The following is a 23,495-nucleotide window of genomic DNA, read 5'->3' on the forward strand; positions in this document are numbered from 1 at the left end:
GTGATCAGGGTCATCAGTGATCAGGGTCATCAGTTGTCATCAGGGCAAAGGGTGACTATTTGAAGAATCTCAAATATAAAATATGTTTAGAATTGTTTAACACTTTTTTTTGTTACTACATGATTTCATATGTATTATTTCATAGTTTTGATGTCTTCACTATTATTCTGCAATGTTGTGTCGTGGAAATTTCCTGTATTTACCAAATCATGAGAGCAAACCACACACAAGTCAGAGTTATCACAAAGTCCATCTTTAATTATATGAACTCCATCACAACCCTGTGACTCTCAGATCAATTCAGTGTCTATAAATGAATTCTCTGAGAGTCCCTTACACATTGCAACTGAGATCCTTTATAGCAAAGACACACATAGCCAGACAGCATTGGCCATAATTTATCGTTCAGCTTTGTCTCCTAAACTATTTTCTTTTCTCAAACTCAGAACCTAAACAAATCCTCATATCAACAGGCATATATGAAATCCACCCTATCTTGACAAGATCACCGAGACACATTGACTGGCACACAGACATTGTGGAGCCAAGAGATACACGCTTGACCTCTCCCCTCTCTGCGGCCCAAGTAACTTAGTCCTGACAGAGAACAGATGACTGCACAGTATTGCCACAGTATTATACAAAAATAAACATTCTGATGAGAAGTAACTTACAAACATATGATGAATATAAAACATCTTACCTATGTTACCAACTAATTCTGATTATTCCCCAACAGTTGAACATTATAAAAAATAAAGAAGAACCCTTGAATGAGTTAGGTGTTCTAAAACATTTGACCGGTAGTGTACTTCCACTTTAACATTATGGAGTATTTTGTGTAGGCCAGTGACACAAAATTCAGGCTGTAACACAAACAAATGTGGAAAACATCAAGGGCTATGAATACTTTCTGAAGGCACTGTACATGTTTCCCTGAAGTTTCAACAAAAACCTGTGTGGAGGCCTGGGACATTAAAACCTCTATTTGACATGTGCATAAATCAACCAGTTCTGAGTTATCTCATCAGGCCATAGTATAAACATATTGAAGCGTTCTAGTTTTTAGGTAGCATAGTTTAGCTTTGGCAAGCAGCACCTTAGAGAGCAGTTGCAGTATTTGTGTTACAGCATTTTATCCAGGCTTGAAGGGATATCGTGCGAGTAGGTTGATTTCATCCCTCCTATGACACAGGAAACTGTTTTGACGGTTACCAGTGCAGCAGGGCTCAAACTGAAACATCCTCCCTGGTTTATTTCTGAGTCCTCTGGCTGGGAGGCAGCAGAGTGTATTCAACTGTGTGTGTACGTCACAGGAGGCTGCTGAGGGGACGACTCTTAATAATGGCTGGAATGGAGTGAATGGAATGGTATCAACCACATGGAAACCATGTGTTTGATAGGTTTAATACTATTCCTTTCAACCATTATCAACCCCTCCGCAATTAAGGTGCCACCGTCCGCCTATTGTGTGTATGTAGCTATGTGTGTTTGAGTATGTGTGTGGGCGCACGTGCATGCGTTTGTTTGTGTGTGAGTATGTGTGTGTATATGCCTATTTACAGTACGCAAGTGTACATAATGTATGTGTGTGTGTTTATATTGTGTGTGTGTCCAAGAGATAGGCCGTCCTCTTGGGCCCAGAGCTGGGAGAGCCTGCCTTTCCTAATACGTCCATGAAGCGTAGCCAGGGCCGGGGAGTGGGGAGCAGGGAGGGAGTGGCGCGCATGCAGCAGCGCTAAGATCAGGGCTATTCTGGTGCCACCGGCCTGCCCAGCGCTGAAAGGAAAGGATTAATGAGGCAGGGCCGCTCATCACTCGTAATTAGAAACAACACTAAAAACTATTTCTGGGCCTATTCCTATGGAGGGAACTTGACCCGCGCTGTGTTAATCAAACCCCCCCTATTCCCCCTAGCCATGCAGCAGTGGATTCCTGCAGGGTTGGAGTAAAAATAGGCCCATAAAGTCCTGCAGCTATGTGACACAGGGTTCAATGGACGAGTGCAAATAATTCACAACTCTGTTTCGGTGCAGCGGCGACGTGGCTATTCGCATTTCAGTAGGCCGGGATAACTGGGAATAGTGCCACTCTTTATGGACTGTGTGGTAGTGTTACACTGTGGTGAAACTGTTGTTGTTATTGTTGTTGCTGGGTTATAATGTACATAACGATAACATATTTACCCAAAATGTGTGTGCTTACAGTCAAGGCAACCAGGAAATGGATTCAAAAGGAAGAGAACACGTAAACATTTTTACAAACGCAAAAACACACGCAACCCCAGATAAAACTTTTAGCCTTGGTTTATTTTAAACCTTACACGTAGGGAAGGGATTACAAAATTACAGTGCTTAAACCACAACTGTTTAAGAATAGAGAGGAGGAGAGGTTCATAGTCATAGATCCGTCATAGGGGGTAATATTAAGCAGGTCATGCAAAAAGGTGTTGTCCGGGAGAAGGCCTCCATTATAATAGCACCCTTTGTGAAAAAATAAAATCCAGCTGTCCATCCATAGGTCAGTGCAAAAATAGTAATGGATATAAATTTATGCATAGAAAAGTTGTGAATATAGAGTATATGCTTTAACTGCGGAACTATAGACACACACTCACTGTTAAAGTACATACTTGTATAGTGACCCCCCTGTTCTCCCCAGAGTCTCCGAGCCCAAAGCAGAAACTCAAACAGGTCCAGCCATAAACAGTCCCAAATCAAATATGACAGTTTTAAATGGTTCTAATGCAGAGGTGTCTTTCCAAATAAAAGCCATACACCGGAATCCCTTTCAGGGAGCTGTCACTCAAAACCGCCTTGGCGAGAGACACAAAAGTTGCCTCCCAAATGGCACCCTACTCCCTATTTAATGCACTACTTTCGACAAGTCTAATCAAAAGAAGTGCACTATGGAGGGCATGGGTAGGCAAATATATTCAGCCGCGGGCTGATTTTCGTCAGAGGGGGGCCGGAACATAATTTGAATAATTTGTAAACTGCAAATTGACCACAGCTAAACCCCAAAAAGAGATTGCATTTGAAAAGAACAATAATTTAATATATTGATTACATTGCGATATGATTTTTCTATTTGTGGGAATACATGTCCTAAAGTAAACCCACCCTGGTCATTTTACAGTCTTTTTTAACAAGAAACTAAAATCCCCCAAATCGCTGATATTGGGTGCCATTTGGAACGAGGCATAAAAGCTCGCCATCCACAGTGAGAGAGCATCATTGGAAAGACAGTAGAGAGTTATGAGCGTCTCTCATGAACCGACCGGGGACACTCAACACACATGCTTTGTTTTCCAACCATAGAAGAAGAATGTACAACAGTAACATGTATCAATCAAATACCACACTGTAATTACAAATGAAAAGCAAATAGGGAACAGGTTTAGAACCAGTGGAAGAGAAATGGGGGTTTATATTTTTTACTTAATTGGTTCAGATGTGTACTTCTTTTGCAGATGGTTATCATTTCATATACTGTAAATGTACAAGCTACAAACGTATGGTAAACTTTTGAAGACCAGTCATATCCACGTACAGTGTTTGTATAGCACCAATATACACCAATGTACTGTAAATGATAATAGCAACTGAAGACAGGAAGAATAGGTGAGAATTCAAAAAATATAATTTATTACCCCAATACTTAGATATTTTGTGGATAGATAAATGCTTTGTACTCTCTTTAGCTGTGCAATCTCCTAAAGAACACCTCAATTTGCTTAATTTGTCTTGTAGTCTCCCTAAACTCTCAAATGTTTTCTTGAGTGGACTATCCGATGAATAATCATGAGGTTTTGGGTGCAGCAGTAGAAACAGTATGTATATAACCTATATGCAAAGTAACTTCAGTTCAAACCCCAAGGACACTGCCACACAAATATTATGACTGCGCGTGCTAAGCATATTTAAGTATACTTTTCCTAATTTATTCAGACACTTGTATATGACTCCATGTTTTGTCTTTGTTTCTGGGTCGTATTCATCAAGCACTAAATCAGGGGTGTCCCCAAAAAATTGCCCCGGGCGGTCTTTAACGAGATCCGGAGTGCCGCACTGAAAATGTGTTTTATTTCCACGGCGTAAAAATGTGCATCTAAATTTGCATCTATCCAAAACTTGAATCTATCCATCATTTTTAGAATTTTCGATACTGTCTAGCTTTAATTTACGTGAATATTAGCGAGCTGGATACAGTCAAGAAACTATATAAATGTAGGTCCATTCTAATTTCCAGTTTTGATTTGGTTTTAGGCATTTTAAAGTATATTGAGTTATCCCGCCCAATTTTGGGCCCCCTTGCGGGCCGGACCCCCTTATCCAATGAAAACTCAAATTTCCATTTTCTGTTGTGAAATTTTTTAAGCATTGCATGCCCTATTGAATTACGACCCTATTTTGTCTTTCGTTGTATAGTCTACCATTGTTTGAGTTGTCGCGCTAACCCTAATGCTAACGCTAGTTAGGGCCAAAACTGAGCATCAACATAATTAGCAGCTAAGTGGCTGCACATCACCTTGTTTGAAACAGCATGCATTATGCAAGGAAACATTTCAGTGACTCGTCTTTGATGAGATTCAAAAGCTCAGCGCGGAGTCACACACACAGCCATCATAACATACTTTTTTGCTTCAGCACAGCCTGTGTGGAAGAGGCCTAGACTATAAGTTGGTCAGGATCTCAATTCTCCTTTCAAATATCAGATTCAGCACCAGATCATAGTCATTTTAAAATACACATTATCTAAATAGCCCAAAGTGCCTTAAAAACCAAAGCAGCACAGAGTCCATTAGTGAAATTTGGTTTTAAAACAAATTCTGTGACAGGCTCTTTGGAGTGAAACTGTGTGCAAACTGCCTTAATATCATTTTGAATGTAACACAGAGTTGACTGCTGCTGCTGAAGGTTTGGTTTGCATCCGCAGGCCGTGTAGTCGACCCCAGCCTGCTCGGCTGCTTCTGTCTGCATGTGATGATGGCCTGTACTATACAGTGCCGCAAAAAGATCCAGTGGAGAAAAGATAGGTGTTAGTTAAGGCATAGATAGAGGCACAAGTACTGAGCTTGGTGTTACACGAAGTGGCAGAACAAGAGCTCCCCGTTAGCTTAGCTTAGAGGCAGGACTGGGAGGTTTCAAAATATTAGAAAGGGGTTACAGTACCTTCCTTCTACGACAGGTCTGACTTTTAACAATGACCCTTCATACAATGTCTCGTTTGATGCCAGAGGCCCAATTCAAGGTCATCTCAGAACTGTGTTACTTTGTAATGTAGTAAATCATACTCTATAAGGGCAACTATACCAAAATATATCTGGAGAGGTTAGACACTACATTAAAAGAGGGACAGGTTAGAAGTGAGGGTACATTATTTAAAAGGAAACACAGAATAGTCCTCAAATCTACTTTACAACTGAAGTAATACTTAAAACAGGATTACCACCATTTTGTTTGAGGAGCAATATATCTGCTTTCAGTAAACTTGTGGGACGAAGCTCTTTATGGCAGTAAATGTATTACTAAAAACAAATGGTATGGTTGATGGTGATGGGCAATGGAAAAACACAGTTGGAAAACAAAAAACACAATCTAATGTGTGCCAAACGTAACAGCTCAATTGTATGTGCCAAAAAATACGGAATTGAGAACAACAACAATAAAAAATAAAAAAAGGTACTTCATGTCAAATCAGCGGCGAGCTGGAAATGTTTAATCGTCATTGAATACCCATATATACACATAATATCAAGCTCTCAGGCGCAGTCCACTCAGAAATTATTGCACAGTAAGCCACTTTGGGCTTGTCATGGTCACTCCCATAAACTCCTGTATAAAAATAGAACAAGAACATCAACACACCAAACAAGTCTTCATCTTTTCTGACAGGCACCGCCTCGGCCAGCTCGTTCCCAGCCTGCCTGCAACATTAACCATGAGCCACAGCACAGTGTGAGCCTGAAGAGTTCAGTTTCTATAACTACTAAATTGCTCAGTCCCCACAGAACATGGTGTTTTTTTCTCTCAAAATAGTTCATCTATTTTCCTTTCCTTCCATGTTTTTGCTCCTCCGTTGTCATGCACAGACAGCTTCCCACTGACCGTTTTCTCTCCCCAACACTGCTGTTCCTCCGGGAAGCCGGCCAGTTCAGAACAGCTGGGATTTTTGGCGTATCTCATCTCAAGAACTTTGGCACTCCTGTGACAGTCCCAAAAGAGCATGATTAGGAGATTCTGAAATAAAGATATCTCTCTCAGAATCAGCCTTTAAGAGTAGCCTGTTGGATGTCCTCCTAAAGCAGGAATGGCAGGTGTCCTCCTTAAACCATGGTCTCCACCCCAATGAGCTTTGGCGTGAGGATGCGCGGCGTGACACCGTTGTTCAAGTCCTCCTCGAACTCAAGCAGCTGGCCCATGAAGTTAAGGTTGGGTGAAATGATGGGCCGCCGAGTCTTGACGAACTTGTAGGCGTCTGTCATGGTCATCCAGGTGTGCTTCATCAGGTAGGCGATGACAATGGTGGCCGAGCGAGACACACCCGCCTGGCAGTGGATCAAGAGGCCCATCCCTGCTTGCTGTGCTTCCTCTGAAGAAAGGAAAGAGAGGAGCATTTTAGAAGAGTTTTAGGAGCGTTTTAGTGCTAAGGCATATGAAACATTGTACAAAATAGACTTCAACAGAAACAGATAATCATTTTAGTCTCTTTAGAATAGAACTCATCATAGCAACATAAAACATGCAGTAGTACAAAATAGACTTCGACAACATCACATTCATGTTTTAGTTATGTAACTAATGTGTCATATTTTACCCTGCAGTCCGCTCACTCAAAACCTACACTGTGCATACGTTATACTAACTGTAGAGCTAACAAATCCATCATTTCAAAAGTCCAACAACCTACACAGCCTCCGATCGATAAAAGCAAGCCATTTGAATATGTATCAACCAAGCTAAATCACTGACTAACTCCAATCACAATGTGGCCTGAAAATAAATAATACAACTGAATCGATTCAATGAGATCCCACCACTGCCACCAACTGCAACCCCTGCCGTGCTCTGCCCTATTCACTGCATCTACAATGCGTTATGCTCTTTCCACGACATAGACTGACCAGGTGAATCCAGGTGAAAGCTATGATCCCTTATTGATGTCACTTGTTAAATCCACTTCAATCAGTGTAGATGAAGGGGAGGAGGTTAAAGGTTAAAGAAGGATTTTTAAGCCTTGAGAAAACTGAGACATGGATTGTGAGGGTGAATGGGCAAGACAAAATATTGAAGCGCCTTTGAACGGGGTATGGTAGTAGGTGCCAGGTTTGAGTGTGTCAAGAACTGCAACCTTGCTGGGTTTTTCACGCTCAACAGTTTCCCGTGTGAATCAACAATTGTCCACCACCCAAAGGACATCCATCCAACTTGACACAACTGTGGGAAGCATTGGAGTGAACATGGGCTAGCCTTCCTCTGGAACGCTTTTGACGCCTTGAAGAGTCCATGTCCCAAAGAATTGAGGCTGTTCTGAGGGCAAAAGGCGGTACAACTAAATATTAGGAAGGTGTTCCTAAATGAGTTGTACACTCAGTGCACCCACCCAAATAAGAAATACTACAGTTTACTATAGAATACTACAGTAAACTATAGCATACTTTAGAATACTATACATTAGTATCCCTCAATTATGTGTAGTACTTAGTATATAATTTTGTAGTATAGTATAGAATACTACAGTATTATCCACACAAAAAAACACTGTAGTAAATACAACAGAAATGTCTGCAAAAACGTAATATATGTTTTACTATAGTAAATGCTACAGTATTGAATTTGCATATACCTTGCCCATTCCCCTCCCCCATATCCCAATTTGTGCTACCTGTAAGTGAAAAACCTACATGCCAAATATAGACCATATACTGTGTTCCCTACAGGTCATAGAAAAGAGCAGGAGCACTAAACTCTCTGTTCAGAACCCAGTCCTGCCTTCCTGCCTGCCTGCCTGCCTGCCTGCCTGTCTGTCTGTCTGTCTGTCTGTCTTTAGTAAATATGACAGTAATGTCCCCAAAAACACTACAGTAAATCCTAAAGTATAAAGACATTACAGTATACTTCAGTCCGCAAAAACAGGACAGTAATGACTATAGTATATACTAAAAAAAAATACTACAGTATTTATACTATAAATACTACAGAAAACTATAAATACTACAGTATACTACAGTAAAGTCAGCAAAAACAGTACAGTGAATACTATAGTATTCCTACCATTGTACACAATATAGTACTTTTTCATTTGGGCCAAGCCGCCATGCACTGACTAAACTTCGAAAAATTTCATACCGATGAATTCAAATGCCTCCTCAAAGTACTGCCGCAGGTTCTGCTTGTTGCTGTCAGTTGCGGGCAACCGCTTGTAGCTGAAGAGACCCGTATCGTAATGGTAGAGCGGCAGGTGGGTGGTAACGTTAAGCACAAAGCTGATGTTGTAGCGCTGCAGCCTGTGGACGTCCTGCGCGTCGTGCTCATTGCCCAAGTAGAGGAAGGGCAGAATTGGCGTCAGGTCGGCATTCTCGATGTCCGGCGTGGAGGGCAGGGACATGGAGTGAGGTAGCACCCCTGTGTGGCCGGAGGCCCCACTGACGCCCATGCTGGCGTCCAGGCTCTCGTGGAGGTGGAGGGAGTGGTCACACAGGCTCTGGTGGTTCTGTCTAAAGGAGCTGAGGCCCCCTGGGTAAACAACAGACAACAACAGGATGAGTTAGCGAAACATAAATACACTTAAATGTGACAATAAACTTAACGCCTGCAGGTATAATCCTTTATGTCAATGGCAGGTTACTACTGTCTGACAGGAACACATCTGCTACGTGTCTATTGGAGGGAATTATTACTGTATTAAACTATCAAAAACAATCCATGTCCATATTGTTAGCAGTTGATGTTATTCTTCAATAAGAGAAAAATAGGTTTATTTGAGAAGGACAAATCATAGATGTTATGCTGGGAGGTAGATGTTCAGTCTCCTCAGCTTTTCTCCACAGAACAAAGGAACGGGACGCCATTTATAACCCCCCACCCTAGCCTGGGGTTGACCAATCAGAAGTCCTTGCAGTACAACTGGGCCAATGGCCGAATAACAACTATCCTGCTCCCGACTCAATGCACAGAACGTAGCACACGTAGCTCTGAGTTCAGGAGTGACATTCCACAGATTCTAAACAGCTGTTGAACTGAAAACCAACTCCCATTTACATTGACAATTCCCTATTGACCATTAGTATATTTCGTTTTTAGTACTCTTATCATCTCATCCTATGTGTTGTGTATTTATCTTCAAAATATTCTTAAAGTCCAATTGATGTATCTACCTATTATTCGGTTGTTCTTCCTTCTTTCTGGCCCATCGCTCCTCGTTCTACTTTGAAAAGTGGAGTTTTTCATATCAATCTGATAGGGAGGCAAAATAGGTGACCAAATTATCATAACGTACACTTCTATAGCCTGAAGTCGAACACTGGGACACTCCAATCCCCCAACTAACCCAACCATTCAAACCATATAATGTGTTTGAATTGGATATCACAACAGTTTGAAGGGAAGGCTTTGCACTTCATTTGTTTCTGTCTCTCAATCACCTACGGTCCTGGAGGTAACGTCCTATTTCCTTGATCATTTAGAGAGTGAGAGAAACATAAAACATGGCCCCAAGGCAATCCACACAGCATTCCCTTTTTTACCTCTGAAAAATAGCTGTCATCACTCTCCTCAGAGCCAAAGATGATGGCCAAATAAGGATAATAAATGTTGAACATTTGTCTTTCTGGACATCTGCACTCCTTCAAATAACACTGTGTAACGTTGACACAATGTTGACACAACGTTAACATAACGTTAACACACATAGGGCATGACGCCACCGGCATGGGGGCCTGACACAGAGTATCAGTGTCAGTTAACAAAATCTAACATCATGCTAAGTGAGTTCATGGTATGGCCTCACCGGCTTCGCCATAGAAATGGGGCAGGTAAGGATCTCCTATCAACTTTCAACTAGGGAGGATGTTGTCTATCATAAGAGGGTCATAAAATGAGTCTAACTGATAGGGCCACACTAAACAAACATATTAAACTGCTATGTTTCTAAAGTAACGCTTTTTCATCACTCTCTCACGCAAGTATTCCAAGATGGCGTAGCAGTCAGACGTCTTTGTCCTCGTCTTGTCGTGTCCTGTGTATATATCTTAATAATTTTTTTTCTTCACATATTTATTTTACATTTTTTTTTATTAACCTCAACTTCAACATACTCTCCTGCAATCCACCTCACCCAATGTGGTACGGATATGCTATTTTCTTTACTTTTGAACCGGAACCCCTAACAGAAGCCCCAACTAGTTACTAGCTAGTAGTCAGCTAGCCACTGCTAGCGGTCATCAGCTAACCTATAGCCCGGACAACTCTTGCCAGTATGCACAGCGCGACTCAGACCACAGCAAATCTGACTTATTTTTCTCCATATCTACGGATTCCTACTGCAAGCTCTGAACCTTTTCACCTGGATCATCGCACCTAGCTAGCTGCTATCCGAGTGGCCACTCCTGGCTAACGTCTCTGTCCCGAAGCAAGAACCAATTAGCCTGGAGCTAGCCTTTGCTAGGCCCATCTCCCGGCTAGCCAAAGAGGTCCATCAGCCACTCCTTGGGCTACAATACCTATTTTGCCAATTGGCCTGGACCCCTGTTACTGCCGACACGGAGCCACGCCCATCCATCATGACTGGACTACCGATGTAAACTGCCCGAGGTGTTTTTTCCACTGGCTCCTACGTCGCGACGTCCTCAGAATGCCCGTTCTGCTAGCCTGCTAGCCACGGCCCGCTAGCTGTCTAGAGCATATCGGACTGTTAGCTGAAGAGGCCCATAGGACAAATTCTTTGGCCACTATACCTATTTTGCCAATTGGCATGGACCCTTTTACCACACGGAGCTCTGCTGATCCATCACAACTGGTCTGCCGACGTAACAGCACGAGGGGGCTACAACAGACTTCTTCCATTGCGACGTCCCTCTAAGGCCCTACTGCTAACTAGCTGCTAGCCCCGGCCCGCTAGCTGTCTGAACCGCCGTGTCTTCAGCCCGCTGAGCTACTCACTGGACCCCTATGATCACTTGGCTACGCGTGCCTCTCCCTAATGTCAATATGCCGTGTCCATCGCTGCTTTGGTTAGTGATTATTGCCTTGTTTCACCGTAGAGCCTCTAGCCCTGCTCAATATGCCTTAGCTAACCCTTTAGTTTAGAGGTCGACCGATTATGATTTTTCAACACCGATACCGATACAGATTATTGGAGGACCAAAAAAGCCGATACCGATTAATCGGACGATTAAATTATTATTTTTTTGTAATAATGACAATTACAACAATACTGAAGGAACACTTATTTTAACTTAATATAAAACATCAATAAGTTCAATTTAGCCTCAAATAAATAATGAAACATGTTCAATTTGGTTTAAATAATGCAAAAACAAAGTGTTGGAGAAGAAAGTAAAAGTCCAATATGTGCTATGTAAGAAAGCTAACGTTTAAGTTTCTTGCTCAGAACATGAGAACATATGAAAGCTGGTGGTTCCCTTTAACATGAGTCTTCAATACTCCCAGGTAAGAAGTTTTAGGTTGTAGTCCCTCTATACCATTTGTATTTCATTAACCTTTGACTTTTGGATGTTCTTATAGGCACTTTAGTATTGTCAGTGTAACAGTATAGCTTCCGTCCCTCTCCTCGCTCCTCCCTGGGCTCGAACCAGGAACACAATGACAACAGCCACCCTCGAAGCAGCGTTACCCATGCAGAGCAAGGGAAACAACGACAGGCTCAGAGCGAGTGACGTTTGAAACGCTATTAGCGCGCACCCCGCTAATTAGCTAGCCATTTCACATCGGCTACACCAGCCTAATCTCGGGAGTTGATAGGCTTGAAGTCATAAACAGCGCAATGCTTGACGCACAACAAAGAGCTGCTGGCAAAACGCACAAAAGTGCTGTTTGAATTCATGTTTACAAGCCTGACACCGCTCAGTCAGATACTTAGAAACGTGTATGCTTGTATGCTCAGTCAGATTATATGCAACGCAGGACACGCTAGATAAAATCTAGTAATATCATCAACCATGTGTAGTTAACTAGTGATTATGATTGATTGATTGTTTTTTATAAGATAAGTTTAATGCTAGCTAGCAGCTTACCTTGGCTTACTGCATTCGCGTAACAGGCAGTCTCCTTGTGGAGTGCAACGAGGGAGAGGCAGGTCGTTATTGCGTTGGACTAGTTAACTGTAAGATTAGATCCGCGAGCTGACATGGTGAAAATCTGTTTTTCTGCCCCTGAACGAGGCAGTTAACCCACAGTTCCAAGGCCATCATTAAAAATAAGAATGTGTTCTTAACTGACTTGCCTAGTTAAAAAAAAGATTCACTTGAAATCGGCCCTAATTAATCGGCCATTCCGATTAATTGGTTGACCTCTACTTTAGTTCCACCACCCACACATGCGGTGACCTCACCTGGTTTAAATTGTTTCTAGAGACAATATCTCTCTCATCGTCACTCAATGCATAGGTTTACCTCCACTGTATTCACATCCTACCATACCTGTCTGTACATTATGTCTTGAATCTATTCTACCATTCCCAGAAACCTGCTCCTTTTACTCTCTGTTCCGAACGTACTAGACGACCAGTTCTTATAGCCTTTAGCCACACCCTTATCCTACTCCTCCTCTGTTCCTCTGGTGATGTAGAGGTTAATCCAGGCCCTGCAGTGCCTAGCTCCACTCCCATTCCAAAAGGCGCTCTCATTTGTTGACTTCTGTAACCGTAAAAGCCTTCATGCATGTCAACATTAGAAGACTCCTCTCTAAGTTTTGTTTTATTCACTGCTTTAGCACACTCTGCCAACCCGTATGTCCTAGCCTTGTCTGAATCCTGGCTTAGGAAGACCACCAAAAACCCTGAAATATCCATTCCTAACTATAACATTTTCCGACAAGATAGAACTGCCAAAGGGGGCGGAGGTGCAATCCACTGCAAAGATAGCCTGCAGAGTTCTGTCTTACTATCCAGGTCTGTATCCAAACAATTTGAGCGTCTATTTCTAGAAATGTACCTTTCCAGAAACAAGTCTCTCACCGTTGGCGCTTGCTAGAGACCACCCTCTGCTCACAGCTGTGCCCTCGACACCATATATGAATTGATTGCCCCCCCATCTATCTTCTGAGCTCGTGCTTCTAGGTGACCTAAACTGGGACATGCTTAACACCCCTGCCATCCTACAATCTAAGCTTGATGATCTCACACAAATTATCAATGAACCTACCACGTACAACCCCAAATCTGTAAACATGGGCACCCTCATAGATGTCATCCTAACTAACTCGTCCTCCAAATACACCTCTGCTGTTTTCAATCAAGATCTCAGCGATCACTGCGTCATTGCCTGCATCCGGAATGGGTCTGCAATCAAACGACCACCCCTCATCACTGTCAAACGCTCCCTGAAACACTTCTGTGAGCAGGCCTTTCTAACTGACCTGGACGGGGTATCCTGGAATGACATTGACCTCCTCCCGTCAGTAGAGGATGCCTGGTTATTCTTTAAAAGTGCCTTCCTCACCATCTTAAATAAGGATGTTCCATTCAAAAAATGTAGAACTAGGAATAGATATAGTCCTTGGTTCACTCCAGACCTGTCTGCCCTTGACCAGCACAAAAACATCCTGTGGAGTTCTGCATTAGCATCGAATAGCCCCCATGATATGCAACTTTTCGGGGAAGTTAGGAACAAATATACAGAGGCAGTTAGGAAAGCTAAGGCTAGCTTTTTCAAACAGAAATTTGCATCCTGTAGTACGACCTCAAAAAAGTTCTGGGACACTGTAAAGTCCATGGAGAATAAAAGCACCTCCTCCCAGCTGCCCACTGCTCTGAGGCTAGGAAACACTGTTACCACTGATAAATCCACTACAATTGAGCATTTCAACAAGCATTTCTCTATGGCTGGCCATGCTTTCCACCTGGCTACCCCTACCTCGGTCAACTGCCTGGCACCCTCCACAGCAACCCGCCCAAACTCCCACCATTTCTCCTTCACCAAATCCAGATAGCTGATGTTCTGAAAGAGCTGCAAAATCTGGACACCTACAAATCAGCCAGGCTAGACAATCTGGACCCTCTCTTTCTAAAATGATCTGCAGAAATGATTGCAACCCCTATTACTAGCCTGTTCAACCTCTCTTTTGTATCGTCTGAGATTCCCAAAGATTGGAAAGCTGCCGCGGTCATCCCCCTCTTCAAAGGGGGTGACACTCTAGACCCAAACTACTACAGACCTATATGTATCCTACCCTGTCTTTCTAAGGTCTTCGAAAATTTCATGCAGTGGGTGTAGCTGGTGAATGGAAGTCAGGCGCAGGAGAGCAGAGATGAGTGAATAAAGAAGCACTTTACTGAGGCAATTGTTAGAACAGAATGCAACCGCATCACAGAAACAAATGCCCAAAGAACAAGTGAGGCAGCACAAAGTACAACAAGCAAGTACAAAGTACCGGCTGCCACAAATCACGAGTACAAATAAAACCTGCCGCAACCCAGCCAGAAGTGTGCCCACCTAGACAATAAACAATACCCCACACAGACATGGAGGGAACAGAGGATGTGTGGAAAACAAGACAAAACAAATGGAAAATTAAAGGTGGAGCGGCAATGGCTAGAAGACCGGTATAACGTGGACCGCCGAACGCCGCCCGAGCAAGGAGAAGGACCAACTTCGGTGGAAGTCGTGACAGAAAGCCAAGTTAACAAACAGATTACTGACCATTTCGAATCCCACTGTACCTTCTCCGCTATGCAATCTGGTTTCAGAGCTGGTCATGGGTGCACCTCAGCCACGCTCAAGGTCCTAAACGATATCATAACGGCTATCGATAAGAGACATTACTGTGCAGCCGTATTCATCGACCTGGCCAAAGCTTTCGACTCTGTCAACACGTGGACAACTAGACTGTAAACTCTCCTTCCAGACTCACATTAAGCATCTCCAATCCAAAATTAAATCTAGAATCGGCTTCCTATATTGCAACAAAGCATCCTTCACTCAAGCTGCCAAACATACCCTCGTAAAACTTACCATCCTACCGATCCTTGTCATCTATAAAATAGCCTCCAACACTCGACTCAACAAATTGGATGCAGTCTATCACAGTGCCATCCAGTTTGTCACCAAAGCCCCATACACTACCCACCACTGCGACCTGTACGCTCTCGTTGGCTGGCCCTCGCTTCATACTCGTCGCCGAACCCACTGGCTACAGGTTATCTACAAGTCTCTGCTAGGTAAAGTCCCGCCTTATCTCAGCTCACTGAGCAGTACCCACTTGTAGCACGCGCTCCAGCAGGTATATCTCACTGGTCACCCCCAAAGCCAATTCCACCTTTGGCTGCCTCTCCTTCCAGTTCTCTGCTGCCAATGACTGGAACGAACTGCAAAAATCACTGAAGCTGGAGACTCATATCTCCCTCAATAGCTTTAAGCACCAGCTGTCAGAGCAGCTCACAGATCACTGCACATGTACATAGCCCATCTGTAAACAGCCCATCTATCTACCTCATTCCCATTCTGTTATTTATTTTATTTAATTTGCTCCTTTGCACCCCAGTATCTCTACTTGCACACTCGTCTTATGCACATCTATCACTCCAGTGTTTAATTGCTATATTGTAATTATTTCGCCACTATGGCCTATTTATTGCCTTACCTCCCTTATCCTACCTCATTTGCACACACTGTATATAGACTTTTTCTATTGTATTATTGACTGTATGTTTGTTTATTCCATGTGTAACTCTGTGTTGTTGTTTGTGTCGCACTGCTTTGCTTTATCTTGGCCAGGTCGCAGTTGTAAATGAGAATGTGTCCTCAACTAGCCTACCTGGTTAAATAAAGGTGAAATAAAAAAATGAAATAGAAAAACACTCACTCTGAGTGTAAATAATGGAATGAGAGTCTCTTCACACGAGTCTTAAAGGCGTTGAACATTACTACAGTTGAATAAATTATAGTGACCACCACAACCTAGTTATGCCATTACTAGGGGTGTGTGTGTGTGTGTGTGTGTGTGTGTGTGTGTGTGTGTGTGTGTGTGTGTGTGTGTGTGTGTGTGTGTGTGTGTGTGTGTGTGTGTGTGTGTGGCAAGATTCTCTAATGATGCATTAAATAGCTTTCTCTTTCTGGATTTTTCAACAAACTAACAGATTCAACTGTTCAACCAAAATCATCTTTGAAAAAATGGTACTTGTAATGCACATATTCAAGCGGCGCCTTTCTTGTGGAGATGCGCTCAATTGGTAAATAGCTTCCTTTGAGAGGCGAGAGTGAGAATAGTAGAAAAGGCTAAATCATTTTCTGGCACATTGTGGAGAGAGATGAGATCTGTGAAGCACCTTTCGACAATCTCATGGAGGAAAGCATCTTCATGTGTCTCTCTCACTTTTAGAAGCCTCCAGCACAGTTCCTCACTCAAAAATTACAACTTCTATGAAGCTCTGAGGGCTTCTCACAGGTTCCACTATTCAGTGCTATCCATCAACTGTTAGGTCTACAGTCTTACATCAATAATGATGTTTGCTTATGACACATTTGACAGCTATATAACTCATTACTACAATTAGGTCTGGGTCACAGGGAAAAAAGCAAGTCAGGACCAGAAATGTTGCTGTTCTCTGCATCAAAATATGCCGTCCAAGCCATATTGATATACGCCATTTGATGATTTACTCTTCTGGAAAAAGCCCAATAATTAAACCGGAGACTGAGGTTGCGTCCCAAAGATGGCGACGACAGAGAGGGCCGCCTAGCTTCTAGTCCTTAGGAAACGTTGAAATATATATTTTTTTTATGTATTATTTCTTACACTGGTGGCCCAGAAAATCTTAAGTGTTATTGCATACAGCTGGGAAGAACTATTTAATATCAGAGCGAAGTGAACTTACCAGCACTATGACCAGGAATACAACTTTCCTGAAGCGGATCCTTTGTCCGAACCACCCAGGGCATCTGAACTGATTCCAGAGGCTAACCCAAAATAACGTCACCATAGATGAGGTAGACGGTGTGGCCTTCTGGTCAGACTTTCGGAGGCGAAGACACTATCCACCGCTTCCGAATATATTACTCGCTAATGTCCAGTCTATGGATAACAAGGTAGACGAAATTAGGGTAAGAGTTGCTTTCCAGAGAGACATCAGGGATTGTAACATACTCTGTTTCACAGAAACATGGCTCTCTCGGGATTTGCTGTCGGAGTCGGTACAGCCCCCGGGAATCTTTGTGCGTCGCGCCGACAGAAATAAACATCTCTCCGGGAAGAAGAAGGGTGGGGGTGTATGTTTCATGATTAACGACTCATAGTGTAATCGTAACAACATACAGGAACTCAAGTCCTTTTGTTCACGTGACCTAGAATTCCTCACAATCAAATGCCAACCGTATTGTCTCCCAAGAGAATTCCCGTCGGTTATTGTCACGTCTATGTATATCCCCCCTCAAGCCCATACCATGATGGCCCTCAAGGAACTTCACTGGACTTTACACAAACTGGAAACCATAGGGCCCTCCCCCGCCCTCCCTTCGGCAAATCTGACCACGACTCCATTTTGCTCCTCCCTTCCTATAGGCAGAAACTCAAACAGGATGTACCCGTGACACAGACTATTCAACGCTGGTCTGACCAATCGGAATCCACACTTCAAGATTGTTTTAATCACGTGGACGGGGATATGTTCAGAGCTTCAGAGAATAATATTGATTTATACGCTGATTCGGTGAGTGAGTTTATAAGGAAGTGCATAGGAGATGTTGTATCCACTATGACTATTAAAACTTACCCTAACCAGAAACCGTGGATAGATGGCGGCATTCACACAAAACTGAAAGCACGAACCACTGCATTCAACCATGGAAGGTTTACTGGGAATATGACCGAATACAAACAGTGTAGTAATTCCCTCAGCAAGGCAATCAAACAAGGCGAATTGTCAGTCTAGAGACAAAGTGGAAACACAATTCAACGGCTCAGACACAAGACGTATGTGGCAGGGTCAACAGACAATCATGGACTACAAAAAGAAAACCAGCCACATCACAGACATCGACGTCTTGCTTCCAGACAAACTAAACACCTTCTTCGCCCAGTTTGAGGATAATACATCTGCCACCTACCAAGGACAACGTGTGCTCTCCTTCTCCGTGGTCATGGTAAGTAAGATATTTAAACGTGTTAACCCTCGCTAGGCTGCCAGCCCAGAGAGTATCCCCAGCAGCGTCCTCAGAGCATGCTGGCTGGTGTGTTTACAGAAATATTCAATCTCTCCCTATCCCAGTCTGCAGTCCCCCACATGCTTCAAGATGGCCACCTTTCTTCCTGTACCCAAGAAGGCAAAGGTAACTGAAATAAATTACTAGCGCCCCGTAGCACTCACATCTGGGATCATGAAGTGCTTTGAGAAACTAGTCAAGGATCATATCACCTCCACCTTACCTGCCACCCTAGACCCACTTCAATTTACGTACTGCCCCAATAGGTCCACAGGTGATGCAATCGCCATCACACTGCACACTGCCCTATCTCACCTGGACACGAGGAATACCTATGTAAGAATGCTGTTCATTGACTACAGCTCAGCATTCAACACCATAGTACCCTCCAAGCTCATCATTAAGCTTGAGGTCCTGGGTCTCAACCCCGCCTGTGCAATTGGTTTCTGGACTTCCTGACGGGCCACCCCCAGGTGGTGAAGGTAGGAAACAACATCTCCACTTCGCTGATCCTCAACACTGGGTTCCCACAAGGGTACATGCTCAGCCCCCTCCTGTAATCCCTGTTCACCAATGACTGCGTGGCCATGCGCACCTCCAACTCAATCATCAAGTTTGCAGACGTCACAACAGTAGTAGGCTTGATTACCAACAACGACGAGACAGCCTATAAGGATGAGGTGAGGGCACTCGGACTGTGGTGTCAGTTAAACAACCTCTCACTCAACGTTAACAAAACAAAGGAGATGATCGTGGACATCAGGAAACAGCAGAGGGAACACCCCTCTATCCACAACGATGGGACAGCAGTGGAGAAGGTGGAAAGTTTTAAGTTCCTCGGCGTACACATTAGGACAAACTGAAATAGCACACCCACACAGAGAGTCTGGCGAAGAAGGCGCAACAGTGCCTCAGTAGGCTGAAGAAATTTGGCTTGTCACCTAAAACCCTCACAAACTTTTACAGATGCACAATTGAGAGCATCCTGTCGGGCTGCATCACCGCCTGGTACGGCAACTGCACTGCCCATAACCGCAGGGCTCTCCAGAGCGTGGTGCGGTCTGCATCACCGGAGGCAAACTATCTTCCCTCCAGGATACCTACAGCATCTGATGTCACAGGAAGGACAAAAAGATCATCATGGACAACAACCACCGAAACCACTGCCAGTTCACCCCGCTACCTTCCCGAAGGCGAAGTCTGTACAGGTATATCAAAGCTGGGACCAAGAAACTGAAAAATAGCTTCTATCTCAAGGCCATCAGACTGTTAAATAGCCATCACTAAGACAGTGAGGCTGCTGCCTATATGCAGACTTGAAGTCATTGGCCACTTTAATAAATGGATCACTAGTCACTTAATAATGCCACTTTAATAATGTTTACATATCTTACATTACTCATCTCATATGTATATACTGTATTTGATACCATCTAGTGCATCTTGCCTATGCCGCTCTGTCATTGCTCATCAATATATTTATATGTATATATTCTTATTCCATTCCTTACTTAGATGTGTGTGTATTAGGTAGTTGGTGTGGAATTGTTAGATTACTTGTTAGATATTTCTGCACTGTCGGAACTAGAAGCACAAACATTTCGCTACACTCGCAATACATCTGCTAACTAGAGGTCGACCGATTATGATTTTTCAACGCCGATACCGATACCGATTATTGGAGGACCAAAAAAAGCCGATACCGATTAATCGGACAATTTAAAAAATATATATATTTAACTTTTTATTTGTAATAATGACAATTACAACAAAACTGAATAAACACTTTTATTTTAACTTAATATAATACATCAATAAAATCAATTTAGCCTCAATTTAGTTTTAGGTTGTAGTTATAGGAATTATAGGACGATTTCTCTCTATACCATTTGTATTTCATATACCTTTAAGTATTGGATGTTCTTATAGGCACTTTAGTATTGCCAGTGTAACAGTATACTGAGCATAGCTTCCATCCCTCTCCTCGCCCCTACCTGAGCTCGAACCAGGAACACATCGACAATAGCCACCCTCAAAGCATCGTTACCCGTCGTGGCCCTTGCAGAACGAGGGGAACAACTACTTCACGGTCTCAGAGCGAGTGACGTCACCGATTGAAACGCTATTAGCGCGCACCGCGCTAACTGGCTAGCCATTTCACATCGGTTACCACAGCCTAATCTCGGGAGTTGATAGGCTTGAAGTCATAAACAGCTCAATGCTTGAAGCACAGCGAAGAGCTGCTGGCAAACGCACAAAAGTGCTGTTTGAATGAATGCTTACGGGCCTGCTGCTGCCTACCACAGCTCAGTCAGACTGCTCTTTCAAATATCAAATCATAGACTTAATTATAACATAATAACACACAGAAATACGAACCTTAGGTCATTAATATGGTCCAATCCAGAAACTATCATTTTGAAAACAAAACCTTTATTCTTTCTTCACACATTTCGCAACGAGCCAGGCGGCCCAACCTGCTGCATATACCCTGACTCTGTTGCATAGAACAAAAGAGAAGTGACACAATTTCCCTAGTTAAAATAAATTCATGTTAGCAGGCAATATTAACTAAATATGCAGGTTTAAAAACATATACTTGTGTATTGATTTTAAGAAAGGCGTTGTTTATGGTTAGGTACACATTGGTGCAACGACAGTGCTTTTTTCGCGAATGCGCTTGTTAAATCACCCGTTTGGCGAAGTAGGCTATGATTCAATGATAAATTAACATGATCCGCATCGATTATATATTAGCAGGACAAGCTAGATAAACTAGTAATATCATCATCCATGTGTAGTTAACTAGTGATTATGTTAAGATTTATTGTTTTTGTAAGATACATTTAAAGCTAGCTAGCACCTTACCTTGGCTCCTTGCTGCACTTGCATAACAGGTAGTCAGCCTGCCACGCAGTCTCCTCGTGGATGTAATCGGCCATGATCGGTGTCCAAAAATGCTGATTGTTATGAAAACTTGAAATCGGCCCTAATTAATCGGCCATTTCGATTAATTGGTCGACCTCTCCTGCTAACCATGTGTATGTGAACAATAAAATTTGATTTGAAATCCCTATGTACTTTTGATTCTTGAACAGAGCTCTATGGGCCCTGTCAAAAGTAGTGCACGTAAGTAGCTAGGGAATAGAATGTTATTTGGGATGCATCCAAAACTGTTTTTCACATTTCATTAATGCATGAGTAAATCGTAACTAATATTTGGCATCCCTCCTTATGGTTAATTAAATACCATTCGTAAATTTCACAAACAATTCTCAGGAAATCAAAAAAGTACTGATCGCCAAAAAATATCAATCACATATGTTTCGTGGTCTATGTACATTACACGGCCGAAAGTATGTGGAAACCCGCTCGTCGAACATCTCATTCGATGTGGTTGAGGTCAGGGCTCTGTGCAGGCCAGTCAAGTTCTTCCACACCGATTTCGACAAACCATTTCTGTATAGACCTCGCTTCGTGCACAGGGGCATTGCCATGCTGAAACAGGAAAGGGCCTTCCCCACAAAGTTGGAAGCATGTGTAGTGTTAAGATTTCCTTTTACTGGACCGAAGGCGTCTAACCTGAACCATGAAAAACAGCCCCAGACCATTATTCCTCCTTCAGCAAACTTTACAGTTGGCATTATGCATTGGGGCAGGTAGCGTTCTCCTGGCATCCGCCAAACCCAGATTCTTCTGTCAGACTGCCAGATATTCAAGCGTGATTCATCAATCCAGAGAACACGTTTCCACTGCTCCAGAGTCCAATGGCAGTGAGCTTTACACCACTCCAGCTGGGCATTGCGAATGATGATCTTAGGCTTATGTGCAGTTGCTCGGTCATGGAAACCCATTTCATGACGCTCCAGACGAACAGTTCTTGTGCTGACGTTGCTTCCAGAGGACCGAGGACAGATGATTTATACGCGCTACTCACTTAAGCACTCGGCAGACCCAATCTGTGAGCTTGTGTGGCCTGCGGCTGAGCCGTTGTTGCTCCTAGACATTTCCACTTCACAATAACAACGCTTACAGTTGACCCGGACAGCTCTAGCAGGTCAGACATTTTAAGAACTGACTTGTTGGAAATGTAGCATTATATGACGGTGCCACGTTGAAAGTCACTGAGCTTTACAGAATGGGCCATTCTACTGCCAATGTTTGTCTATGGAGATTGCATGGCGGTATGCTCAATTTTATACATCTGTCAGCAACGGGTGTAGAGGAAATAGCCAAATCAACTAATTTGAACTGGTATCCACATACTTTTGGCCATGTAGTGTATTTCTGGCTTTTGATTGCAGGGTCATAACTGATTAAAAAAATACCCACAACTTCTAGATCCAATGAAACTTGACTGAAGTAAAAAAAAAATGTATTTACAATTTTGAAGAAGAATGAAAGAAGAAGGTGCAGAAAATAACATGCTCCTTTTATTTTTCAAAACTTCTTTAAAAAGACTAGTACACCCTATTCCAGTACATAGGGAATAGAATGCCATTTGAGACGCATCCTATGTCTATGGTTAGAGGCCTCTCTTCTACAGGATCCAATTAATCACTAAGACCCTCCATGATCAATATTAGAATTAATCATGTCTTGTTATAAATTACACTGACGCTGGGAAACCCACATAACCACATACACACACGGCGGTTGAGACCAGCCGAGACAGAGTCATAAATATTTTTTATTTTAAACTAGGCAAGTCAGTTAAGAACAAATTCTTATTTTCAATTACGGATTAGGAACAGTGGGTTAACTGTCTGTTCAGGGGCAGAATGACAGATTTGTACCTTGTCAGCTCGGGGATTTGAACTTGCAACCTTCCGGTTACTAGTCCAACGCTCTAACCACTAACCAGGATTCCTGCAGCAGCAGATGTCTGCATTTCAGGGGAATTAAATCAGAAAAAAAAGACCAAGACATTCTGCCCTACTGTAGCCCGCTCCCTGTTCCCCATCGCCGCAGACAGAGACGGGCGCAGAGGGAGAGCGAAGGAGGAAGGAAGGGGGAAGAAATGGAGGAAGCCATCAGGTCGAGAGGAGAGGAAGGTAGAGAGGACAGTAGAGCCGTAGGAGGATGGGATGGCATCAAGGTGCTACAGTATGATCTG

The 23,495-nt window shown here is 43.0% G+C and overlaps 1 protein-coding gene across 1 annotated transcript in view; it reads right to left on the reverse strand.

Moving 5' to 3' along the window:
* Positions 1-2,290: 2,290 nt before the first annotated feature.
* LOC110522036 (dual specificity protein phosphatase 10) overlaps positions 2,291-23,495 on the reverse strand; it is a 29,849-nt gene continuing 8,644 nt past the window's right edge. The window contains exons 3-4 of the mRNA XM_021600101.3: positions 8,352-8,738; positions 2,291-6,594 (exon numbers count right to left, since the gene is read on the reverse strand). Of these exons, the coding sequence (XP_021455776.3) occupies positions 6,329-6,594; positions 8,352-8,738 (653 nt within the window). The 3' untranslated portion in view covers positions 2,291-6,328. The remainder of the gene's footprint in view (positions 6,595-8,351; positions 8,739-23,495) is intronic.

Source organism: Oncorhynchus mykiss, chromosome 4 (genome assembly GCF_057628025.1).
Source record: "Oncorhynchus mykiss isolate SJ-2025 chromosome 4, ASM5762802v1, whole genome shotgun sequence".
Lineage (NCBI taxonomy): Eukaryota > Metazoa > Chordata > Actinopteri > Salmoniformes > Salmonidae > Oncorhynchus > Oncorhynchus mykiss.